A 17,951-nucleotide genomic window follows, 5' to 3' on the forward strand; every position below is an offset into this window, starting at 1 on the left:
CAGTGCATCATATCACTTCTATCGAATCTAATTTGAATCTAATCTCCTTCAACTGCCACTGACTTCCGGTATCGGCTGGAACCAACTACAGTTCGGCGGAAATGGCTACAGCGGAGCGCTTGGTTCGCTCTTGGATGGCATCAGAGAAGGACTCTGAGGTCGACGAGAGCGTTGCTGGTACGCCTTTCGTTGCAAGACGGTATCGGAACTTACACGCATTCTTCAGGAATATCAAGTGGACAGTTAACTTTGTTGGATATTATAAGGGCTCTTGGTGAATTCTTAACATCTGAGGAAGATCGCTTGCGGACGAAAGGTGAACCTGTCAGTCGCTTCCTGGCGTTCTTGTCCTTAGTCCTTGCAGGTGTCGAGTTTCTCTCGTCTGTTCTTGGACGATGCCCACACGAAAGGCTCAATCGCCAAGCTGGTAAGTACAAGTGGCCTCAAGGATGAACTATACTCACTTTCTTTACTAGTCCGGGTGCTCACCACTTTCTACTGCAGCAAGCTTGAAGATCTTGAGACCATCATCCCTGCACTCAATGGTCTCTCTTACCTTGTCAAGTTCCCTAACATACAGTCGACTGAGGTGAAGGATATTCTCAACGCGTGCGTATTTGAACACTTGCGCATTTCCATTGCGTTCAATAGCACCCAGTATATTCGCCAATGTCAAAATGAGAGCCCTTGTGCAGTCCACTCGCTTCTTCGTCTTCTCAGTCGTTGATTCCTTGATCACCGGTCATCGAGATACCCTCAAGGAGATGGGAAATACTTTCCTTGCGGGATACGTTAACCTTGCAGTTGGAGAGAAAGACCCTCGAAATCTTATGTTGGCATTTGCCATCGCTCGAGTCGTACTTGTGGAATTCGATACTTCTTCTCATACTGAGGTATGTTTCGCTATGACGGCCTCTGCTTCATGTCCAATTGTCGCACACAGGATTTCTTTGATATAACGTTCTGCTACTTTCCTATCACCTTCCGGCCACCACCCGATGATCCCTATGGCATCAGTGCAGACGATCTGAAGCAATCTCTTCGGTACAATGACATCTCACATATTCTGCCTTCCGTCTGACGCCACTGCAGACTCTGTCTGAGCGCAACTCCAGCCTTCGGTCTACTTGGAATTCCAGTCTTTCTTGAAAAGCTCACTGCTGGATCACCCTCAACCAAGGTCACTGTCCTGCCATATCATGATATCTGACTGTCAATCTAATACCCTATGCGGCAGCGAGACACTCTTCATGCAATGGCCATTTGTCTTCCGGTCTACGGATCTGCTGTGTCGCACGAGTTTGGGAAGAAGATGTGGAGCTCTCTCAAACTTGAAGTAAGGTTCCGTTCCCTTGATTTTTGGGCACAACGTTACGTGAAGTCAGATTTTCCAACCGACTGATCCAGATACCGAACAATCAGCCCTTGATACACTTCAGGTCCTTGTTAGAACCATTCATGCCGATAAATCTCAAGACGCAGTAAGCGAGGACTCTATCACGGGCCTCGCACGAGACATGTGTAACGAGTGCATGCAAGCGTTGAAAGAGCCCGAGAAAGCCCAAGCAAGAGCCGCAATGAAGGTTATATGTGCCTTTGCAGGAGCTGATAGTGAGCATGATCACACTATATAGTGATATAGGCTGAACCTCGACAATTTCTCATTCACCAGCACCGCTTTCTAGTTTTGCAGTCTCGCGAGCCGCTGAGCTCCTCATCAGAAGTTTCCATGACCCAGATGAGGTGTCAAACCGGGCACCAGTGGTTATGTTACTCACGGAGTTGATCGACGCCTGCCGGGGTGACGCCACGCATGCCTCCGTTCCTCAGTCTTCTAGCCCATCGTCTTCCCCACTCATTGATTCGAAGGATGCCCTCCTTGGTCTCCTCATTGTCAGCCTGAAAGCACCTGCGACATGCCTGCCAGCGCTGCACGGTATAACCGCACTTGTGCGCACTCCCAATGTAGTAGCTGATGATGAGCTTGGATACATAGTGCTTGAGGTAAGCGAGCTGCTACGCAAGGAGGCTGACGAAGTAGAAGATGTGACGTATGAATGTTTCTCACCATCTACGATGTAACTACTAAGGCTTATGGTTTCAGCATGGACACCCTTGCCCTCCTTTCTGTCATCGCTGGCATTGCGCCGCACCATCTATCGTCGCAGACGCTCCCGATCCTTTTTTCCTCCCTCCCAGATGTTACTCCATCTAGGGATGCCACTGTGCAGCGCGCATTATACTGGCGGGCCCTTTCGTCACTCAGTGCCCTTTGTGTGCAACCACAACTTTTCGAGATCCTAGTTGTCAGGCTCATCGCTAAACTTGACCTCCTCTGCGCAATCTCGCCAACTCGGACAATTGAACAGGAGAGCACAGCTGCGTATGCCCATGCAATTCTCACCGCACTCGCAAATACACTCGATGCCAAAGTCTCTTCGAAAGACGTAGATGTACCCAAGTACGCCGAGCAGTTATTGCCGCACATGTTCAAATTGTACTTGGATGCCGCCCTAGCAAGCTCGGAGGTGGTGGCTGTCGCTGCAGATCCAAGGCTATTGCAAGTTGGGGCGAGGATTATCAGGCTTGTGAGTCAGACCTTGAACACTGCGTGAGTCTCTGTCTTATCTCTGGGTGGATGACGTTGATCAAAGTGGCAGACGGCAAGAGAAACTTGTTGCTGCTGTGTTTGCCGCCTACACGCAAGGTGACGTGAAGCTGATCACTAGCGGTCTCTTAAACTCGACCACATCATTCGCACCTCTCCATGTGGGTGCAGACCTTCACACTCCCCTCACATATGTAACGTTGACTCTGATCCTAGTTCAACGCCAGTCCCCGACAACGGAACAGTTTCACTCTTTTCTCTTCTACCATTGTCTCATTACGCAAGGAGGTATGTCGCTTTTCAATCTAATTTCCTGTACTTCTATAAATACCACTTCAAGGTCCGCATGCCTGTCGACAACTTATCCACTTTCCTCTCCGAACTGGTCGCATGGAGTGACAACCCATCTAGTACAGTATTCCAACGAGAAGCTGTATTGCATGTTCTCGCGTCCATTGTCAACAAACATGTTGACGGTATCTCATCATATATTTCTCATCGTAAATTAGACTAATCACTTCTCTTCAGATGCACCTGACTTTCTGTCATCCCAGCTGGAGAGCTACTCGTTATCAACGCTTAAAAACACGAATATCCCGACGGAAGCACGAAAAAACGCGATCAGCACCTGGGTTTCCGTACTTGCCTTCTAATTCGCATCCTATTTTACGCTGACATCTCTCTCCAGGTCACAAGGGCGCTCCTTGTGCGCTCACATCCCTCCGCAAACGCATTTATTGACCACTTGTTCGAGCTTTTGGACGACAGCACAGTCAATTGGGACGCGGCACGAGCGATTGGCTTGCTTGCAAGCGAAGATACCGTATTGACGAAGCGCAATAATGCCGTTCTCAGGGTATGCAAAGAAAACCCAGTGGAATCCCAAAAATAAAGGTTGCATTTTTCTAGATCCTACATGTGCAGAAGTACTTCAACGCAGTGATGCCCCGGTTGCTAGAAGGAGCCAAGGGTATGTCAGGTGTCCATGCTTCCGATAATAAAACACATTTCCTATTTGCAAGGGTCACGAACAGATACTGCATATTTGGTTGCTTTGGCGTACCTCATCAATGCTGTACCGAAGGCGGTCTACGTTACCCAGATGCCCTCAGTAAGTGGTGGTTTCATTCGACTACAACATATTAGTTGGCTTTCTGACGGTATTTCTTTAGCTCATGCCTATTCTACTACGCGGACTCGACCTCGTTGACCCATCCATTCGTTCACACATTATTAACACACTATCAAACAATATTGACATTACATCCGCTGATAAGGATGCTGTCTCGATGTATGCGTCGACTCTGGTGCTTGCCATGCTTAAAAATAGCATGTATTTGGAAATGCCAGATCCTGTGCGTCGTTCATGCGTTCATTATTTTTGCTCGAAATGCTCAATGGCCAAAGGGAGTACGCGCAGCGGCGCTCAAATACTTGGCATTGCTGCCAGGCACTGTACGATATGATTTACTGCATCCTTATAAGACGCGTGTATTGAAGGAGTTGGCAACGATTTTGGATGACCCTAAGCGTGCGGTGAGGAAGGAGGCGGTTATCGCAAGGTATGACATGATGGTCTTTTCGGTCGTCCACCCATTAATCATAAATCAAACAGGACGAACTGGTCAGTTTCTGTGTGAGCTAGTACATCCAATGCCGGAACTAAGTTTTTTTGCCAGGTACAAATACAACGGGTAGGTGTGATAATACCTTGGGTGGGGCACGTTAGGGGGTCGTCAAAATACTCCTTAGCTAGAGCGAGACTGCCACCTTGAGCGTCAGAAGGGTGGCCCATGACCCTGGTTATGTCGCATGTGATGCGAAACCTAAGTAGAATCCAGCAGTGTCCAATCGCCTTGGGTACTGGGGTACCGCAATTGAAGTACCAATTTGAAAAATTCCACCCAGTACATCGAGTGTTATAGCCGTGGATTATCCAGGCGGCATGTTGCGGGCAGAACTCATGCAAAAGTTCTGCCAACCGGTTTGGCAGTGCTGCCAGTGATACTATAGAGTCACGACCACGCTGTCAAGCGGAACAAGTTAAGGCTGTCATTTGAGTCACTCACGAAGATGATTCTGAGAATAAGAGGCCCTGGGCCTGACAAGGTCGACTGAGTGATGAGTGCCCTGTTACCCTTAAGCTCAAATCGACATTGGTATACGACTTCTCTCCGAACCAATGGAAACCACTCTTGTGACACAAGTAACGGGAACGAGAACGAAAGCTAGCATCTAAAGTCAGGTCATGACAGAGCAATTAGTTGTGAAGTTGAGCTTGAGGATCCTGGCGGCTGAAAAGGAAGAGGGGGCCTGAATGGAGCTGGCACGGGTGGAGGACTGAGGCGGAAAGAGTAAGTAATTGACCGCTGCCAGTGGATATGGCATATGCATCGGATGATGAACACAACACTGCCGCCGAGTGTGATGACTAATCAAGCCTATCGGAGTTTGAAGAACTTGGTGCGATCAAACACTTGTGTCGAATTTGGCTTGCCATTTCGCAAAGTATGTGGGTAAGTCTCGTCGCCATCGCTTCTCAAGTAGAAGGAAAACTGACTAGTCATATAGACTGAACATCGAAATCCTGAGGGAAGAACATACTGGTTCAATACTGGCACTCGCGAGAGTGTCTGGGAGAAGCCAGATGGTGCGTATCGAGCTTTTGTCCGTCCTGACCTGCACTAAATGTGCATTGATAGACTTGAAGACTCCATTTGAGGTGATTTAACATTCTGCTCTCTATCCGTGTGCTCCCACTCACTTGTCTCTTCAGAAAGCTCTAGGCGAGACAAAATGGAAAGAATATTTCTCTGGAGGCAGGAAGTATTATTATAATGTATGTGCAACGATCAATATCCTTCTCATCAGCGTCTAATCTACTACAACAGACCGAATCCAAAGAATCAAAATGGGATATGCCAGATGAGCTCCTCCTGCTCCTTGAAAAAGTCGAGAAAGAGAAACAAAACAGCCAGCTTGTAGTTGCAGGCTCCATTCCGTATGTCCATAGTGTCTCTTTACGTTCTTTCCTGACCATTTCATCACAGCGTTCCGCCTGCTCCAATTTCTGCTGCGGCAGCCCCAGCGCAATCTGACGGCACCGTAGCCCTCGCAGGCTCGTCTGCCGCGCTCCCCTTCAGTAACACAGGCGTTCTTCCCGCACGGCCGAACCTTCCGGATGACCCTGCCATTCCTCACAATGGTTTCGCCACCTTTGAGGAGGGCGAGAAAGCTTTTATGCACCTCTTGCGCAAAGCAGGCGTAGACGCGGACTGGACATGGGACCAGACTATGCGCACCATCATCACAGATCCGTTGTACAAGGCTCTCAATTCCCTAGCTGAAAAGAAAGCCAGTTGGCAGAAAGTGCGTATTCCCCTCTCACGGTATAACTTATTGCTTAATTTGTTGTCCATCGTGGCATGGGCAGTACACGGATGGTCTGCGTCAGAAGGAAGAAGAAGAGCGTGAAGCACGGCTATCGAAGCTCCGCCCAGCAATACGTAACATGCTCAAGGGCAACCCAAACGTGTTTCATTACACTACATTCGCCACTGCCGATAAACTGTTCTCGCAACACCCCATCTGGCAACAAGCTCGTATCGAGTCTGAGCGAAAGCTCATATTTGAGGAGTACGTCGCAGAGCTCAAGCAACGTGAAGTGGTGCGTCTTTGTCCACTTTCCCCATCGTGAATGCAATCTCACCCACACTCACATTTACAGCAAGAAACCCGTGCTGCACGTACGCGTGCGATATCCAAAGTCGTGTCTCTTTTCAAAGAACTCGATGTAGACGTCCTCACACGTTGGCGCAAAGCCCACGAAATGGTCACCGAGTCCCCCGACTGGCAGGCTGACTCCGAGCTGCGCAAGCTCCCTACGCTCGACATCCTCCTTGCGTTTGAGGATTACTCGCGTGTCAAAGAGCGCGAGTTCGAAGAGCAGATGCGCCGTGCACAAGTTGAGAAGACGCGTGAGGAGCGCAAAGCCAGAGAGGGTTTCAAGGGACTGCTGCAGGAGCTCGTGGCGGCTGGCAAAATCAAGGCGCGCAGTAAATGGCGCTATGTTTACCCGACTTTTGCTTCTGATCAGCGATATCTCAATATGCTTGGCAAGCCTGGATCGAATCCTTTGGAACTTTTTTGGGATGCTGTCGATACACTTGACCAGAAACTCGATGCCAAGATCGCTGTTGCTGAGGAGTGTGCTAGGCGCGGCGATGACCCCAATGCCATGGACGTAGTGAAAGGCGATAAAGAGAAAGAACATGTCAGCGCGGTGAGCGTGCACACGACATTTGAAGAGTTCAAAGCTCGCGTGAGAAGGGACCCTGACAGCGTAGGCAAGCTAGGGGAAGATGATTTACGCGAGGTGTACGACACGGTGTGTTGCTTTTTGCATGTATGTATCGAGAGTACTCATGAGGTTGGTAGGTCCATGACCAAGTCGTGAAGAAGCAGAATGAGGTTCAACGTCGCACAGAGAGGAAGCAAAGGCACCTACAAGATGATCTTCGCTACGCGATGAAGAAACTTCCTGAGCCGCTTGACATCACGTTATCCTATGAAGCTGTGCGTCTTTCGTGTTCTTTCCCTGACATCATATATCAATTTAAATCCTCACGCAGGCTGTTCCTCTCATTGAGAACCTCCCGGAGTTCAAGGCCCTGGATGACGACGAGGGTCGACGTTCAGCCTTTTCAAAGTTTGTGAAGCGGCAGAAGGAACGCATGCGCGAGGCTCCATCGGAGGATGGTGCTTCAACCACGAGTAGGCGCCGCAAAGAGCCTGAGCGCGAACGTGAGCGGGATCGTGATCGTGACCGCCGCGATGACCGTGACAGAGAGAGAGACCGCGAGCGAGATCGTGAGCGTGACAGGAGCTCCAGACATCACCATCGCGAGGACCACGATGGGTATCATGGGCGCGACAAGGACGGGCATGGCGAGCGTGAGCGGGAAAGGGACCGTGAGCGTGACAGAGAGAGGGACCGCGAACGTGAGAGGGAGAAGGAGAAGGACAGGGAGAGAGATAGAGACAGAGACAGGGATCGCGAGCACAAACGGCATGCTCGAGACGAGCGGGATGGCAGGGATGAGCGCAAGCGTAGGAAAGGCTCGAGAGAGCGTGGATATGGACGGACTGATGCGCCTCCATATGGTGAGGAGGAGGAGGCTGACCATGTAGGGGATAAACCCGAACGGAGCAGAGAAGGGAAGCGGGGCTCTGATAGGGCGCATAGTGAACGTGCTGAAAAGCGTGCTCGCTATGACCCTGACATAGATTCCAGGGAGGAGCGCGGGGAACGATCCCGGAGAGCGGAGACACCTGAAGAAGGGGAGATATGATACTAACTTCAGGCCATTGTTTCACGTAGTTTATCATGATTAGGGAACAAAATAATATAGTTCTGCTACTGCTATGAATCTGAAGGCTCAGGGAACTCGATGGACCCTATGCGCAGACGAGTGTATGGGTGCTTGTTCCTGATTGTCTTCTGGTAACCCTTTCTACGCTTCTTCTTAAACACCACCTCCATTTTGCCCTTGGTATGCTCGACAACGGTAGCCGCAACCTTGACGCGACTTGGGGATATTACTGGGTCTCCACGAAGGGTGTAATCCCGAGAGCCGACTTCATGTATATCCTGCAACGCCAATACGTCGCCCACGCGTACGTCTTTGAGATGTGGAACTGTGAGCAAGTCCTTGGGCGCGAGGAGGTATTTACGTCCCGCAAGAGATGCGACGATGTACTGCGAAGGCTGGGAGCGGATAAGTGAAAACGCGGCACTACTGTTTTTCGGGAGCGCTGCCTGCATCGACATCGAACATGACGCGACTAAAAAGCGTGTCAAATAATACAACAAATATGTAAAAATGACTGACCGCGTCTTAGATTATTTGATAGCCAACTGCGAATTTGCCAACTAGCCATGGCGAAATGAAGAACAGCAGGCTGTTTTCAAGTAAAGACTTATGTGACAGCGTGATACTGTGACACGGAGAACTAGTTTAGTCGGAGATTTAAATTAAGTCTGTTCCGAGAAATTCCTTTAACACCGACTCTGCTCGTTCCTTCTCATCCAACTCTTTCCTGTCGCGACAATGCACAGAATCGCTCTCCAGAACTCGGCGCGCAGAGCTGCCTTTGCTGCTGCTCCCAAGGTCCTTTTCCTGCTTTTCCCGTTCAATTTGATGCTCATATAACTTTTTTATGTTCAGAACGTCGCTGCACTTGCATCCCGGTCATATGCCACCGCAAAGCCTGGTGCGTACTCCTTTGTGGTGTCTTCTGCTGTGTTTGACGTGTATTCCGAACTTCCGGGTGTTATTCATTTTAATGCACGTTATAAACAGCCGCGTCCGAGGTTTCTTCGATACTGGAGTCCCGTATTGCTGGTACCGCCATTAGTGGAAATGTCGAAGAGACTGGTCGCGTCTTGAGTGCGTAGTCACGGTGCTCATTAGCTATCTGTGGGTCTCATAGTATCTGCAGGCGTCGGTGACGGTATTGGACGTGTCTGGGGTCTCAAAAATGTCCAGGGTATGTCGTGACATTCGACCATTCATTCTACCCAAATGACCTTGTTCGCAGCCGAGGAGATGGTGGAATTCTCGTCCGGTGTCCGCGGCATGTGTCTCAACCTGGAAGCTGACAATGTCGGTGTCTCCATCTTCGGTAACGATCGTCTCATCAAGGAGGGCGACACCGTCAAGCGTACTGGTCAGATCGTCGATGTTCCTGTTGGCCCTGGCCTTCTTGGCCGTGTCGTTGATGCTCTCGGTAACCCAATTGACGGGAAGGGTCCCATTGAGGCTGCTGAGCGGAGACGTGCCTCCCTCAAGGCTCCTGGTATCCTGCCCCGTCGTTCCGTCAACCAGCCTATGATGACCGGTCTTAAGCCTATTGACGCCATGGTGCCCATTGGTCGTGGCCAGCGTGAGCTTATCATTGGTGACCGTCAAACCGGAAAGACCGCCGTCGCAATCGACACCATTCTCAACCAGAAGCGATGGAATGACGGCAAGGACGAGGAGAAAAAGCTCTACTGTGTCTACGTCGCTGTCGGCCAGAAGCGTTCAACTGTTGCTCAGCTTGTCAAGACCCTCGAGGAAAATGACGCAATGAAGTACTCCATCATTGTTGCTGCTACCGCCTCGGAGGCTGCTCCCCTGCAGTACCTTGCGCCCTTCTCTGGCTGTGCCATGGGCGAGTGGTTCCGTGACAATGGCAAACACGGTATGCTGTTATTCGCTTCTTCGGGCAAACCCGGTACTGAGAAACAAGTTAGCCCTCATCATCTACGATGACTTGTCGAAGCAGGCAGTCGCTTACCGTCAAATGTCTCTCCTTCTCCGTCGTCCCCCCGGTCGTGAGGCTTACCCTGGTGACGTTTTCTACCTCCACTCCCGTCTCCTTGAGCGTGCTGCCAAGATGAGCGACAAGTTCGGTGGTGGCTCTCTCACTGCTCTTCCCATCATTGAGACCCAGGGTGGTGATGTCTCGGCTTACATTCCTACTAACGTACGTGATATTGGCACAGTGTGACATATGTATTGATCTTTATTTTCGCATATAGGTTATTTCGATCACTGATGGCCAAATCTTCTTGGAGGCTGAGCTCTTCTTCCGTGGTGTGCGTCCCGCCATTAATGTCGGTCTCTCCGTGTCTCGTGTTGGTTCTGCCGCCCAGACGTTCGTATTTTATCGTGTTTGTCGTGTATTGTCCTCACCGATTATCTCCGCCTACAGGAAGATCATGAAGAAGTTCGCTGGTTCGCTTAAGCTGTACCTTGCTCAGTACCGTGAAGTCGCTGCTTTCGCCCAATTCGGTTCAGATCTCGATGCTTCAACACGTTTCCTCCTCTCCCGAGGTGCTCGTTTGACCGAGCTCCTTAGTAAGCAGCCAATGTTCGATGATCTAAAAATATCGCTGATGAGTCTTTTAATAGAGCAAGGCCAATACCAGCCCCTGCCTACCGAGATCCAAGTGCCTATCATCTACGCCGGTGTCAACGGTCTCGTGCGTAACCCATCTATTAAGCCTCACATCGGTTACTAATCTCTATCACGCAGCTTGATTCCATTCCTGTCGACAAAATTACTTCATGGGAAGCTGAATTCCGTTCACATCTCACTGCTACCCAAAGTGCGCTCCTGGCAGAGATCGAGACCGGAAATGTCACCCCCGAGATGGAGGCTAAAATCAAGAAGGTCGTCGAGGATCACGTCTCATCGTTTACTTCTTCGTAAACTAGATATTCCTGTCCATCTACCTCGGTTTTTGTTGTAACGGGCACGCATTAAAGTCCCATCGCGAATACCATTATTAATTTCGCAGCGCGATTGTGATATTGTATGTAAGTCAGCATAATGAGATACAGGGCCTGTAAGTGGGGTACATCGAATTCGCAAGAGTTCGCAACATAATAAAGTTAACTTCATTCTGCGACTCCTGTCTCGCTGTCATCTTCATCATCATAGTACTGGTCATCTTCGTTTTCGTCCATGGAATCCTTGAGCTAGATTACGTGCTCCGTCGGTATTACTGTTCTAGGAAGTATAATGAAGACTCACCATCTCTAGTAGTTCATGACACTCGTTCAGGTGTGCCATGACGATACCCTGTCCTTCGGGAATATTTCCACCTACGCCCACGAATCTGCCGTCTTTCCGCATGGAGTCGATCTGGTGCAGTGCCAATTGATACTATGAAAGATGAGTTCCCGGATACCAAATGAATCAAGGGACAACCCACGGGGTAGAGGTCCCGAGGCGTAAACGGACCACCAAATTTGTATACTTCATTCAGACACTTCTTCACTGTGGATAGTTTATTGGCCTGCGTGCGATGAGAACCAGGGTCGAGGACAGATGAGATAAAGACGCACGATGGGGATGAGCTCTTCGGATACCGGCTCGCTCGACGATAACAGACGGTAGATGAGACCATAACACCGTCTCAGCAAGTACAGCAGAACCTGTGAAGGTGTGTGAATAAATGCACGGGCGTTAACATCCAGGCACCACTCACATACTGTCCTGGTGGCCTATTACCCTCTGTATCGACAAACTTGCCATCAATACGCATCTTGTCGATCTCGTGCAGACTCATTGAATAATTGTAGAGATCTGTCTCGCGGAGACTCCATCTGTGCGTGAGGACGAGGTTCTCGAGTTCCGCGCGCAGTTCGTTCAGGCGGTCGTGAATCGGCTTGAGAGAAGACGCTACGTTCTTTGACTCATCCTGCGCTTTTATTTGCTGCAAGATGTCAAAGCATTCCTCCAGAAGAGAGGTACAAAGTGCTTGAGAAGCAGGCATTGTTCCTCCTGGCCCAAGGAATTTTCCGTCGACGCGTTTACTGTGGAGGTGAAAGAGAGGAACGATGTAGTTTAGTCGATGGCGTGTATATCAGAGGCACTCACGAATCGATCTTGCGCAGTTCCTCAGCCAGAGATTTTATCTCGGCTTTATGTGAACCCTCTTTGGCAGCCACCGCGACGAGTTGTCTGCGAATCGTGACGAGGCGTTCGTGAATGGGAACCAGCTCTACTGAGAGCACAGACAGTGAATCTTGGAGTGATCGCATGATAACATCTTTAGAACCGCAGCATGAATTACGCGACTTCAAAAAGGATATTCGGAGATGAATACGTACCACATTCATTGAATTGGCGCTCCAGGAGCTTCGTCATAGCTTCGGGGTGCTTACTGCTCTCAGCATCTTGTTGTACTATGTAGCGGAGCTCGCCCAGTCTCCGTTGGAAAGGGGCCAGGTCCGATTCATTGTAGACCCCCGATTCTTCCATATGACTGAGGAATTGCTGTGTATGACAAATAGCGATTAGTACGAATCTTCATACAGCAGCCGAATGTCTGAGGATATGGAGACGTTGGGGATGCGGTGGACGATAGCCGGCTGGGTCCCCACGACGCGAGGCGCATATCATCCGCAATGAAATGGTAGAGAGAAGGAATACTGACCCTCATGGAGGCCAGCTGCGAGTACACAGCGGGGCACTCCTTCGTTCGCCCCAATGTAAGATAACACAAGGAAAGAAGGCTGAATACATCAGCCAGTGTTGTGTCTACTCGATTGTTGTATGTCGTGTTGTCGTCTCGGACATCGTTGAGTTTTGTGACTATCGGGGAGGGATAACCAAAATGAGATAAATAATACCTTGAAAGAAAGAATTAGATCCACCTTGTTTAACGACGGCCTGGTAAAGGGCATTCACATCTGACGGCTTGATAAACTCCGCACGGTCCCTCTTCAGGGCAGTAAGCCGGTTCCGTATGCTGCGGTGGGCAAGGGTTCGTTACACGAGTAGCAATAAAAGCGCGCACTAGACTTACTTGATCACGGCCTCGAGGATCGGCAGTTCTGAGATATAAGAGATCAGTGAAGCTCGGGATCAAAGTAGCATCTGCCACTTGCCCTCTTGCGCGACCGGTGCGCTCATCGGTAATTCACGGTTCTTGTCCGTCGTCGAGTACGTTGGTAACTGATTGTATTTCTTCAAGGAACAGAGACGCCAGCAAGCCAGCTTCGTCTCAAGTTGCCCAGATTTGACCCATCATGATCGGAAAAGGCAAGTGCTTTATGGTCGATTTCATGTTTCCCACGGCATCATCCCATTTAAGCTGACTGTGGCTATTGGCAGTGCCCAGCAAAGTGCCAGTTCAAGTCAGTTTGTCCCCTCGTTCACCACTACCATCGTCTATTCCATCTGCACGACCATCAAACACAATGGAGAAGATTAAAGAGGTTGGCGGCGATCCTTTGCGCACATCCGATCTTACTGAATGCGCGCTTGTAGAAAATGAACCAGCTGCGCTTTGAGGCAGACAATGCGGTCACTCGCGCTGAAGATGCAGAAGCTAAGAACAAGAAATATGACCAGCTTATCCTTGAAAAGGATCAGGAGATTACTTCAATGACTCACAAGATATCTGTTCTTGAGGCGGAGCTTGACAAGGTAGACGCAAAGCTTGCGGAAGCCAAGGCTTCACAGGAAGAGGGAGAATCTTTGAAAAGCACAAACGAGAACCTTACGAGAAAGATTGCGCTACTAGAGGAGGAACTTGATGCTGCTGAGAAGAACGTGAAAGAAACGATGGAGAAGTACGTTGTGACTACCACCATCTTTATCTGTTATCAACGACTGATCGCCTGTTCAGACTGCGGCAAGTGGACGTCAAGGCAGAACACTTTGAACGCCAAGTTCAACGAATCGAGCAAGAGCGCGATCAATGGGAGAAGAAGTTCGAGGTATCTTGGTGTACTTTGTGCTGTTAGAATGCCAACTGACACTCTTGCACAGGAAATGCAACAGAAGTACAAGGCATCCCAGGCAGAACTGGACAACATGGTCGCCAACATGGAGTCACTGTAATCCGTCTCTTCTGGTCTTCTACGCTCTCCATATAGAGCTTCGATCTTGGCTATCTCACATCACAGCCCGCACAATGTGCTCACGACTTTCTACACGACATTCTCATAATTCTTCTACCAGGAATAGTGTCTGATTATTTAACTGAATGAACTCTTGCCGGATCTTGTGGCTGATCGCGCGATTAGTATCCTTTGTCTTCAGGAAGTTTCGTTGTTGAAACGTTAGGGGGTTCGCAGTCATGATTACATAAGTTGTAAGAGACATTGATTTCATTGGCACGGGACTAGGCGCGTCACATTTCCTCTCTACTGCTCACACTCATCCATCAGAATGAACCCATGATGAGGCAGGCGATGTGCCACGTAGGATTGTTTGTGCAGCTGATATTCACAAACTCGTAGACACCGTGTTCTTCGACCTCCAGGACCATAACAAAGGAACAGACATATTGTTTGCTACTCATTGGGCTTTCCAAAGACGAGACGGCTATTTATATCGACTGCGTGGAGCGATATCGAGCAGCCGGTGTCCAATGTCACTTCCCTTGATGAAAAGCCATTCTCCATTCTCCATTCTCCATCCCCCTCAACTTCATCAACAGGTGGGACCAGTGTTCTCGCTCGCCGTCCGAGTTTGTGTATCTTGTCTTTCTCCATTCGCAATCGCGTCCTCGGTTATTGTCCGACCCCGTATTCCTTTTCTATTTCCTGTGGCTTACTTCGAGTGGTACTATATTTAGTTCTTCCTCTTGGATCTCGTTCGTCCATTTGCAGCAGTGCATCTAATGCTCCGATTTGACTCATCATCTCCAGGTCGTATTTGGGACTGAGTGGACGTTCTGATTAAGGTTGGCAGCTTCTAGGTTTATCCATGCAAAATTCTTCTCTTCTGCTCTGAAGCCACAAAAAGCAATACTGAACAGAAATTGAGCTTTGGTGTCGAGATTCGGCCCGAGGGGGGGGGGGGGGTTCAGGTCCTCTTCCCCGGGCGAGATATTGAATGAATTTAGTTTCATAAGTGAGAGTGCGCCATCGGCCTGCAGTGGTACATGTATATTGTGTCGGCGTTATAATAATATTCACAGAGACAGTGCTTTATTCCTCTTTGAAGTTCAGCGAGACGGAGTTCACACAGTGACGTTCGTCGGCTGTAGATATTGTGTAGGCCCATATCAGAAATATGCAAGATAGAAAGGGACGCACTTGGTGTATCGAATCCTTCCCCCTTGAACACGTGTCCGAGGTGACCACCGCATGCAGTACAGGTAATCTCTATCCTGGTCATGAACATCGTCCGATCTTCATGCCGACTGACGGCACCAGGGATCGCTATAATGAATCATGAGAAAGAAGATGGATTTCCCAGAATGAGAAGTTACCATCAAAGAAAGCGGGCCATCCGCAGCCACTACTAAACTTCGTGCTGCTCTTGTAAAGTGGTGTACCACAGCCAGCACAACCGTACACGCCCGGCGCGTCATGGTGGTTGTAGCTCCCTGTATCGGGTGCCTCTGTTCCCTTCTGACGTAGTATTCTAAACTATCTCCAACCCAAAGAGTGAATATATGCCCAATGTGTAGATCAGAGGACACACCTGCTCTGGAGACAAGATGGCACGCCATTCGCCTTCAGATTTGGAGTTAGCTCCCATATGCATGACGAAGGAGGATTGATGGAAATGAGATTTGAAAGTCAGGAGCGAGGCTCTTCTGATGTTGGTGAAAGACGCAATAGACCTGTGATACCGTAGTAGACGACCAGGGAAATTTGTGGTCATATGGAGGTGCTGGCAATGGCTGAGCAAGACGCTTACAATGACGTCAGGTGACCAGCCGAAAATGGTCAGGAAACTTAAAGTAATAAAGTCGTTGTAAATTCCGTGTTTCAAGTTTCAACCAAGTTTCAACATTGCAGCCATGGCCGAATCGACACTTTCACTTTTAGCTCACACCACAATTCAGACTTTTTCTGAGGATGGCCTCCACTTCTGCTGCTCATCCCCATCTTCGTGAATTCGAGACTTGGTGGAGGGATCTCCACAATTTCCTGGAAGAAAAGGGCTACAAGCTACGAAGTCGCTACACTCCAGACTGGGTGCCTTCTTGGACGAACACCAACAAGATTCCCATAAATTGCGAGGATGGAGTCAGGTCGCCAGTAGGTGCTACATGTCTTTAATAATATAAATGTTAATCGACTATCATGCGTCCTTCAGATCTCTCAAATGTTGGATGCACGGCGTACTCATGATGGTACTCGTGTATCACTCAAATCTATAGACGTGTCACGGCATCCTTATGAGATAGAAATTGGTCGTTATTTATGTAGCTCACCTCTCAGAGAAGATCCCGCCAATCATTGCGTGCCAATTTACGACGTCCTGCAGGTGCCCAATGACGATCGTGAAGCGATCCTGGTCATGCCGCTACTTCGAGATGCTACAGATCCCTTCTTCGACACGGTCGGGGAAGTTGTGGATTGCATCCACCAGCTCTTTGAGGTAATCATTTGATCCAATGACATACGTCCATCGTGATTTATGTATTTCTTTTTTGAAGGGGCTGCGCTTCATGCACAGTCATCATATCGCTCACCGGTGCGCATCCTGTAAAGGCTGCGTCGAGTTCGAGAGGGAATTGTTTAAATAGCGTCGAATTACGAATATGAGGGAAGGCTTTAGTTGAGACGGATAAGGACTTCTGAGTGGTCTTTCTATGATGCTTCTTGGAGCGGTGAATCAACGGGTGAATTCTGCTACTGTAACGAGTGCACATTCGTGGTATATAAGTGTTTCGAGCCGAACGATTAAGCCGAGAGTCGAGCAAGTAGCATGTGGAAATGGAAAATAAGTCGGCGAAGGACGGTGATGATGGGTTTCGAGCATATGGTACAGTAGGTAAGGAGAGTTAAGAAGGAATGTGTCCAGGTAACTCGGATGCGAAGAGTTGAACTCTTCGCATCAGTGAGTCACGTGGCTGTGTTCGAACTTGTCAGTTCGAACGCCTTGTTTGAGACTGGCGCGGTGCGTAAAGGATATCATATCCTTACATCACCCTTCCACTTTGAATATCGACCGTCCGCGGTCGATCTTCCAACAAATAAACTAAATGAAAAAACTGTACTGTAGGGTAGATAGTAGAGAAAGTAGATTAGAAAAAGAATAAAAGAAATGATAACGCATCTGGTGCTATTCGTTGATGAGTCCTTCGAGAGCTTGAGGGTGTATGAACTGCGTGACTTCCAGCGAAGTGGGCGAACGCGGGTGATAGGGTATAATGCGGAAGGCGGCAAACTTCAGTTTAGAGAGGGATCCATCAATTTCTGAGAGGCGGTATGATCCTCCAATGGTGCGGGAGACAACTACCATGGGTCCAAAATATCGAGGCTTGCACTTGGCGTTAGACGCTGCTTCGATCTTTTTATTGAGGACTAGTACGAGATCCCCTGGTTTGAAGGCGTAGTCGAGAATGGTGTTGGCAAAACGACGCTCAAAGTCGCGGATTGACGCGAAGCGGCTTTTGAGGAGGCGTTCGTGGGCTATAGTGAGGTCGGGGTCACGTTTAGCTAACTGGCAGGCACGAAGCGCGATTAGATCCGATGTTGGAATGAGGGTGGATATGTCCGGAAGCATGAACGTTGCGTGTACGAAGTCGAGGGGGAGTAAAGGTTCTACACCGTGTGCAAGATAGAATGGTGAGAATCCAGTGGACTTGCGAGTGGTGACTCGATCTGCCCAAAATACGTGGTGCGCGAGAGTCGGCCATTTGGTGATGTCGCCGTTACACGCCTTGACGAGCGAGTCGCGAATGGTGCGATGTGATCGCTCTACGATGCTGTTTGCCTTCGAGTTGTACGCAGATATGCATATGTGCCGGATACCGTACTTGGATGCCAACCAATCTAAGGCTGCGATGAAGGGCGTCCCGTTGTCCGTAACGATC

General features: G+C 49.3%; 8 protein-coding genes across 8 annotated transcripts; 5 read left to right on the top strand and 3 right to left on the bottom strand.

Moving 5' to 3' along the window:
• Positions 1-101: 101 nt before the first annotated feature.
• On the top strand, positions 102-4,248 carry DEU56DRAFT_870788 (ARM repeat-containing protein; the record flags this gene model as incomplete). The annotated part of the gene is made up of 21 exons (XM_041355659.1): positions 102-177; positions 227-316; positions 365-427; positions 477-609; positions 659-893; positions 944-1,044; positions 1,093-1,180; positions 1,238-1,336; positions 1,386-1,611; positions 1,673-2,051; positions 2,105-2,611; positions 2,661-2,769; positions 2,825-2,896; positions 2,949-3,084; positions 3,137-3,246; positions 3,297-3,464; positions 3,518-3,578; positions 3,631-3,719; positions 3,781-3,963; positions 4,016-4,170; positions 4,224-4,248. The coding sequence occupies 21 exons, from the start codon at positions 102-104 to the stop codon at positions 4,246-4,248; spliced, it is 3,105 nt and encodes a 1,034-aa protein (XP_041209822.1).
• Positions 4,249-5,078: 830 nt separating this feature from the next.
• DEU56DRAFT_274356 (uncharacterized protein) lies at positions 5,079-7,995 on the top strand. The gene is made up of 10 exons (XM_041345417.1): positions 5,079-5,124; positions 5,180-5,258; positions 5,311-5,330; positions 5,385-5,447; positions 5,500-5,609; positions 5,659-5,977; positions 6,042-6,275; positions 6,336-6,995; positions 7,046-7,183; positions 7,240-7,995. Exons 1-10 carry the CDS (start codon positions 5,119-5,121, stop codon positions 7,957-7,959), a joined length of 2,349 nt encoding a protein of 782 aa, XP_041209823.1. The 5' UTR covers positions 5,079-5,118; the 3' UTR covers positions 7,960-7,995.
• Positions 7,996-8,016: 21 nt separating this feature from the next.
• DEU56DRAFT_796014 (ribosomal protein L21-like protein) lies at positions 8,017-8,590 on the bottom strand. Its single transcript, XM_041352872.1, has 2 exons — positions 8,500-8,590; positions 8,017-8,452 (listed from the first exon to the last, which is right to left on the bottom strand). Exons 1-2 carry the CDS (start codon positions 8,546-8,548, stop codon positions 8,031-8,033), a joined length of 471 nt encoding a protein of 156 aa, XP_041209824.1. The 5' UTR covers positions 8,549-8,590; the 3' UTR covers positions 8,017-8,030.
• An 81-nt stretch (positions 8,591-8,671) lies between these two features.
• Positions 8,672-10,960, top strand: DEU56DRAFT_796019 (P-loop containing nucleoside triphosphate hydrolase protein). Its single transcript, XM_041352873.1, has 10 exons — positions 8,672-8,778; positions 8,836-8,881; positions 8,971-9,057; positions 9,110-9,157; positions 9,209-9,853; positions 9,906-10,138; positions 10,194-10,309; positions 10,367-10,512; positions 10,567-10,637; positions 10,691-10,960. Exons 1-10 carry the CDS (start codon positions 8,719-8,721, stop codon positions 10,865-10,867), a joined length of 1,629 nt encoding a protein of 542 aa, XP_041209825.1. The 5' UTR covers positions 8,672-8,718; the 3' UTR covers positions 10,868-10,960.
• Positions 10,922-13,204, bottom strand: DEU56DRAFT_796022 (uncharacterized protein). Its single transcript, XM_041352874.1, has 10 exons — positions 13,054-13,204; positions 12,972-12,999; positions 12,820-12,914; positions 12,600-12,757; positions 12,274-12,439; positions 12,041-12,212; positions 11,649-11,976; positions 11,506-11,595; positions 11,373-11,456; positions 10,922-11,323 (listed from the first exon to the last, which is right to left on the bottom strand). Exons 1-10 carry the CDS (start codon positions 13,076-13,078, stop codon positions 11,168-11,170), a joined length of 1,302 nt encoding a protein of 433 aa, XP_041209826.1. The 5' UTR covers positions 13,079-13,204; the 3' UTR covers positions 10,922-11,167.
• A 73-nt stretch (positions 13,205-13,277) lies between these two features.
• Positions 13,278-14,263, top strand: DEU56DRAFT_885347 (tropomyosin). The gene is made up of 4 exons (XM_041356182.1): positions 13,278-13,383; positions 13,436-13,740; positions 13,797-13,887; positions 13,940-14,263. Exons 1-4 carry the CDS (start codon positions 13,366-13,368, stop codon positions 14,009-14,011), a joined length of 486 nt encoding a protein of 161 aa, XP_041209827.1. The 5' UTR covers positions 13,278-13,365; the 3' UTR covers positions 14,012-14,263.
• Positions 14,264-15,105: 842 nt separating this feature from the next.
• On the bottom strand, positions 15,106-15,667 carry DEU56DRAFT_754980 (methionine sulfoxide reductase; the record flags this gene model as incomplete). The annotated part of the gene is made up of 4 exons (XM_041349873.1): positions 15,106-15,158; positions 15,214-15,339; positions 15,390-15,549; positions 15,605-15,667. The coding sequence occupies 4 exons, from the start codon at positions 15,665-15,667 to the stop codon at positions 15,106-15,108; spliced, it is 402 nt and encodes a 133-aa protein (XP_041209828.1).
• A 231-nt stretch (positions 15,668-15,898) lies between these two features.
• On the top strand, positions 15,899-16,939 carry DEU56DRAFT_796028 (uncharacterized protein). Its single transcript, XM_041352875.1, has 3 exons — positions 15,899-16,167; positions 16,226-16,510; positions 16,569-16,939. Exons 1-3 carry the CDS (start codon positions 15,985-15,987, stop codon positions 16,656-16,658), a joined length of 558 nt encoding a protein of 185 aa, XP_041209829.1. The 5' UTR covers positions 15,899-15,984; the 3' UTR covers positions 16,659-16,939.
• The last annotated feature ends 1,012 nt before the right edge of the window (positions 16,940-17,951 follow it).

The sequence above is a fragment of the Suillus clintonianus genome (genome assembly GCF_016758775.1).
Source record: "Suillus clintonianus strain FC179 chromosome Unknown DEU56scaffold_25, whole genome shotgun sequence".
In the NCBI taxonomy this organism is placed as follows: domain Eukaryota; kingdom Fungi; phylum Basidiomycota; class Agaricomycetes; order Boletales; family Suillaceae; genus Suillus; species Suillus clintonianus.

What these genes read in the sequence shown, in the direction of transcription:
- DEU56DRAFT_274356 (XM_041345417.1), top strand. An exon ending in GCAGGAAGTATTATTATAAT is followed by an intron (nt 5,448 to 5,499) that starts GTATGTGCAACG and finishes CTACTACAACAG; the next exon opens with ACCGAATCCAAAGAATCAAA. An exon ending in TCACGTTATCCTATGAAGCT is followed by an intron (nt 7,184 to 7,239) that starts GTGCGTCTTTCG and finishes ATCCTCACGCAG; the next exon opens with GCTGTTCCTCTCATTGAGAA.
- DEU56DRAFT_796014 (XM_041352872.1), bottom strand. Translation starts at nt 8,548, where the DNA reads ATGGCTAGTTGGCAAATTCGCAGTTGGCTATCAAATAATCTAAGACGC. An exon ending in ATCAAATAATCTAAGACGCG is followed by an intron (nt 8,453 to 8,499) that starts GTCAGTCATTTT and finishes CACGCTTTTTAG; the next exon opens with TCGCGTCATGTTCGATGTCG.
- DEU56DRAFT_796019 (XM_041352873.1), top strand. Translation starts at nt 8,719, where the DNA reads ATGCACAGAATCGCTCTCCAGAACTCGGCGCGCAGAGCTGCCTTTGCT. An exon ending in TCGTTTGACCGAGCTCCTTA is followed by an intron (nt 10,513 to 10,566) that starts GTAAGCAGCCAA and finishes GTCTTTTAATAG; the next exon opens with AGCAAGGCCAATACCAGCCC. An exon ending in ACGCCGGTGTCAACGGTCTC is followed by an intron (nt 10,638 to 10,690) that starts GTGCGTAACCCA and finishes TCTATCACGCAG; the next exon opens with CTTGATTCCATTCCTGTCGA.
- DEU56DRAFT_796022 (XM_041352874.1), bottom strand. Translation starts at nt 13,078, where the DNA reads ATGAGCGCACCGGTCGCGCAAGAGG. An exon ending in CCAGGCCGTCGTTAAACAAG is followed by an intron (nt 12,758 to 12,819) that starts GTGGATCTAATT and finishes CCTCCCCGATAG; the next exon opens with TCACAAAACTCAACGATGTC. An exon ending in CCGAAGAGCTCATCCCCATC is followed by an intron (nt 11,457 to 11,505) that starts GTGCGTCTTTAT and finishes CATCGCACGCAG; the next exon opens with GCCAATAAACTATCCACAGT.
- DEU56DRAFT_885347 (XM_041356182.1), top strand. An exon ending in GTGAAAGAAACGATGGAGAA is followed by an intron (nt 13,741 to 13,796) that starts GTACGTTGTGAC and finishes TCGCCTGTTCAG; the next exon opens with ACTGCGGCAAGTGGACGTCA. An exon ending in AATGGGAGAAGAAGTTCGAG is followed by an intron (nt 13,888 to 13,939) that starts GTATCTTGGTGT and finishes ACTCTTGCACAG; the next exon opens with GAAATGCAACAGAAGTACAA.
- DEU56DRAFT_796028 (XM_041352875.1), top strand. Translation starts at nt 15,985, where the DNA reads ATGGCCTCCACTTCTGCTGCTCATCCCCATCTTCGTGAATTCGAGACT. An exon ending in AGGATGGAGTCAGGTCGCCA is followed by an intron (nt 16,168 to 16,225) that starts GTAGGTGCTACA and finishes TGCGTCCTTCAG; the next exon opens with ATCTCTCAAATGTTGGATGC. An exon ending in GCATCCACCAGCTCTTTGAG is followed by an intron (nt 16,511 to 16,568) that starts GTAATCATTTGA and finishes TCTTTTTTGAAG; the next exon opens with GGGCTGCGCTTCATGCACAG.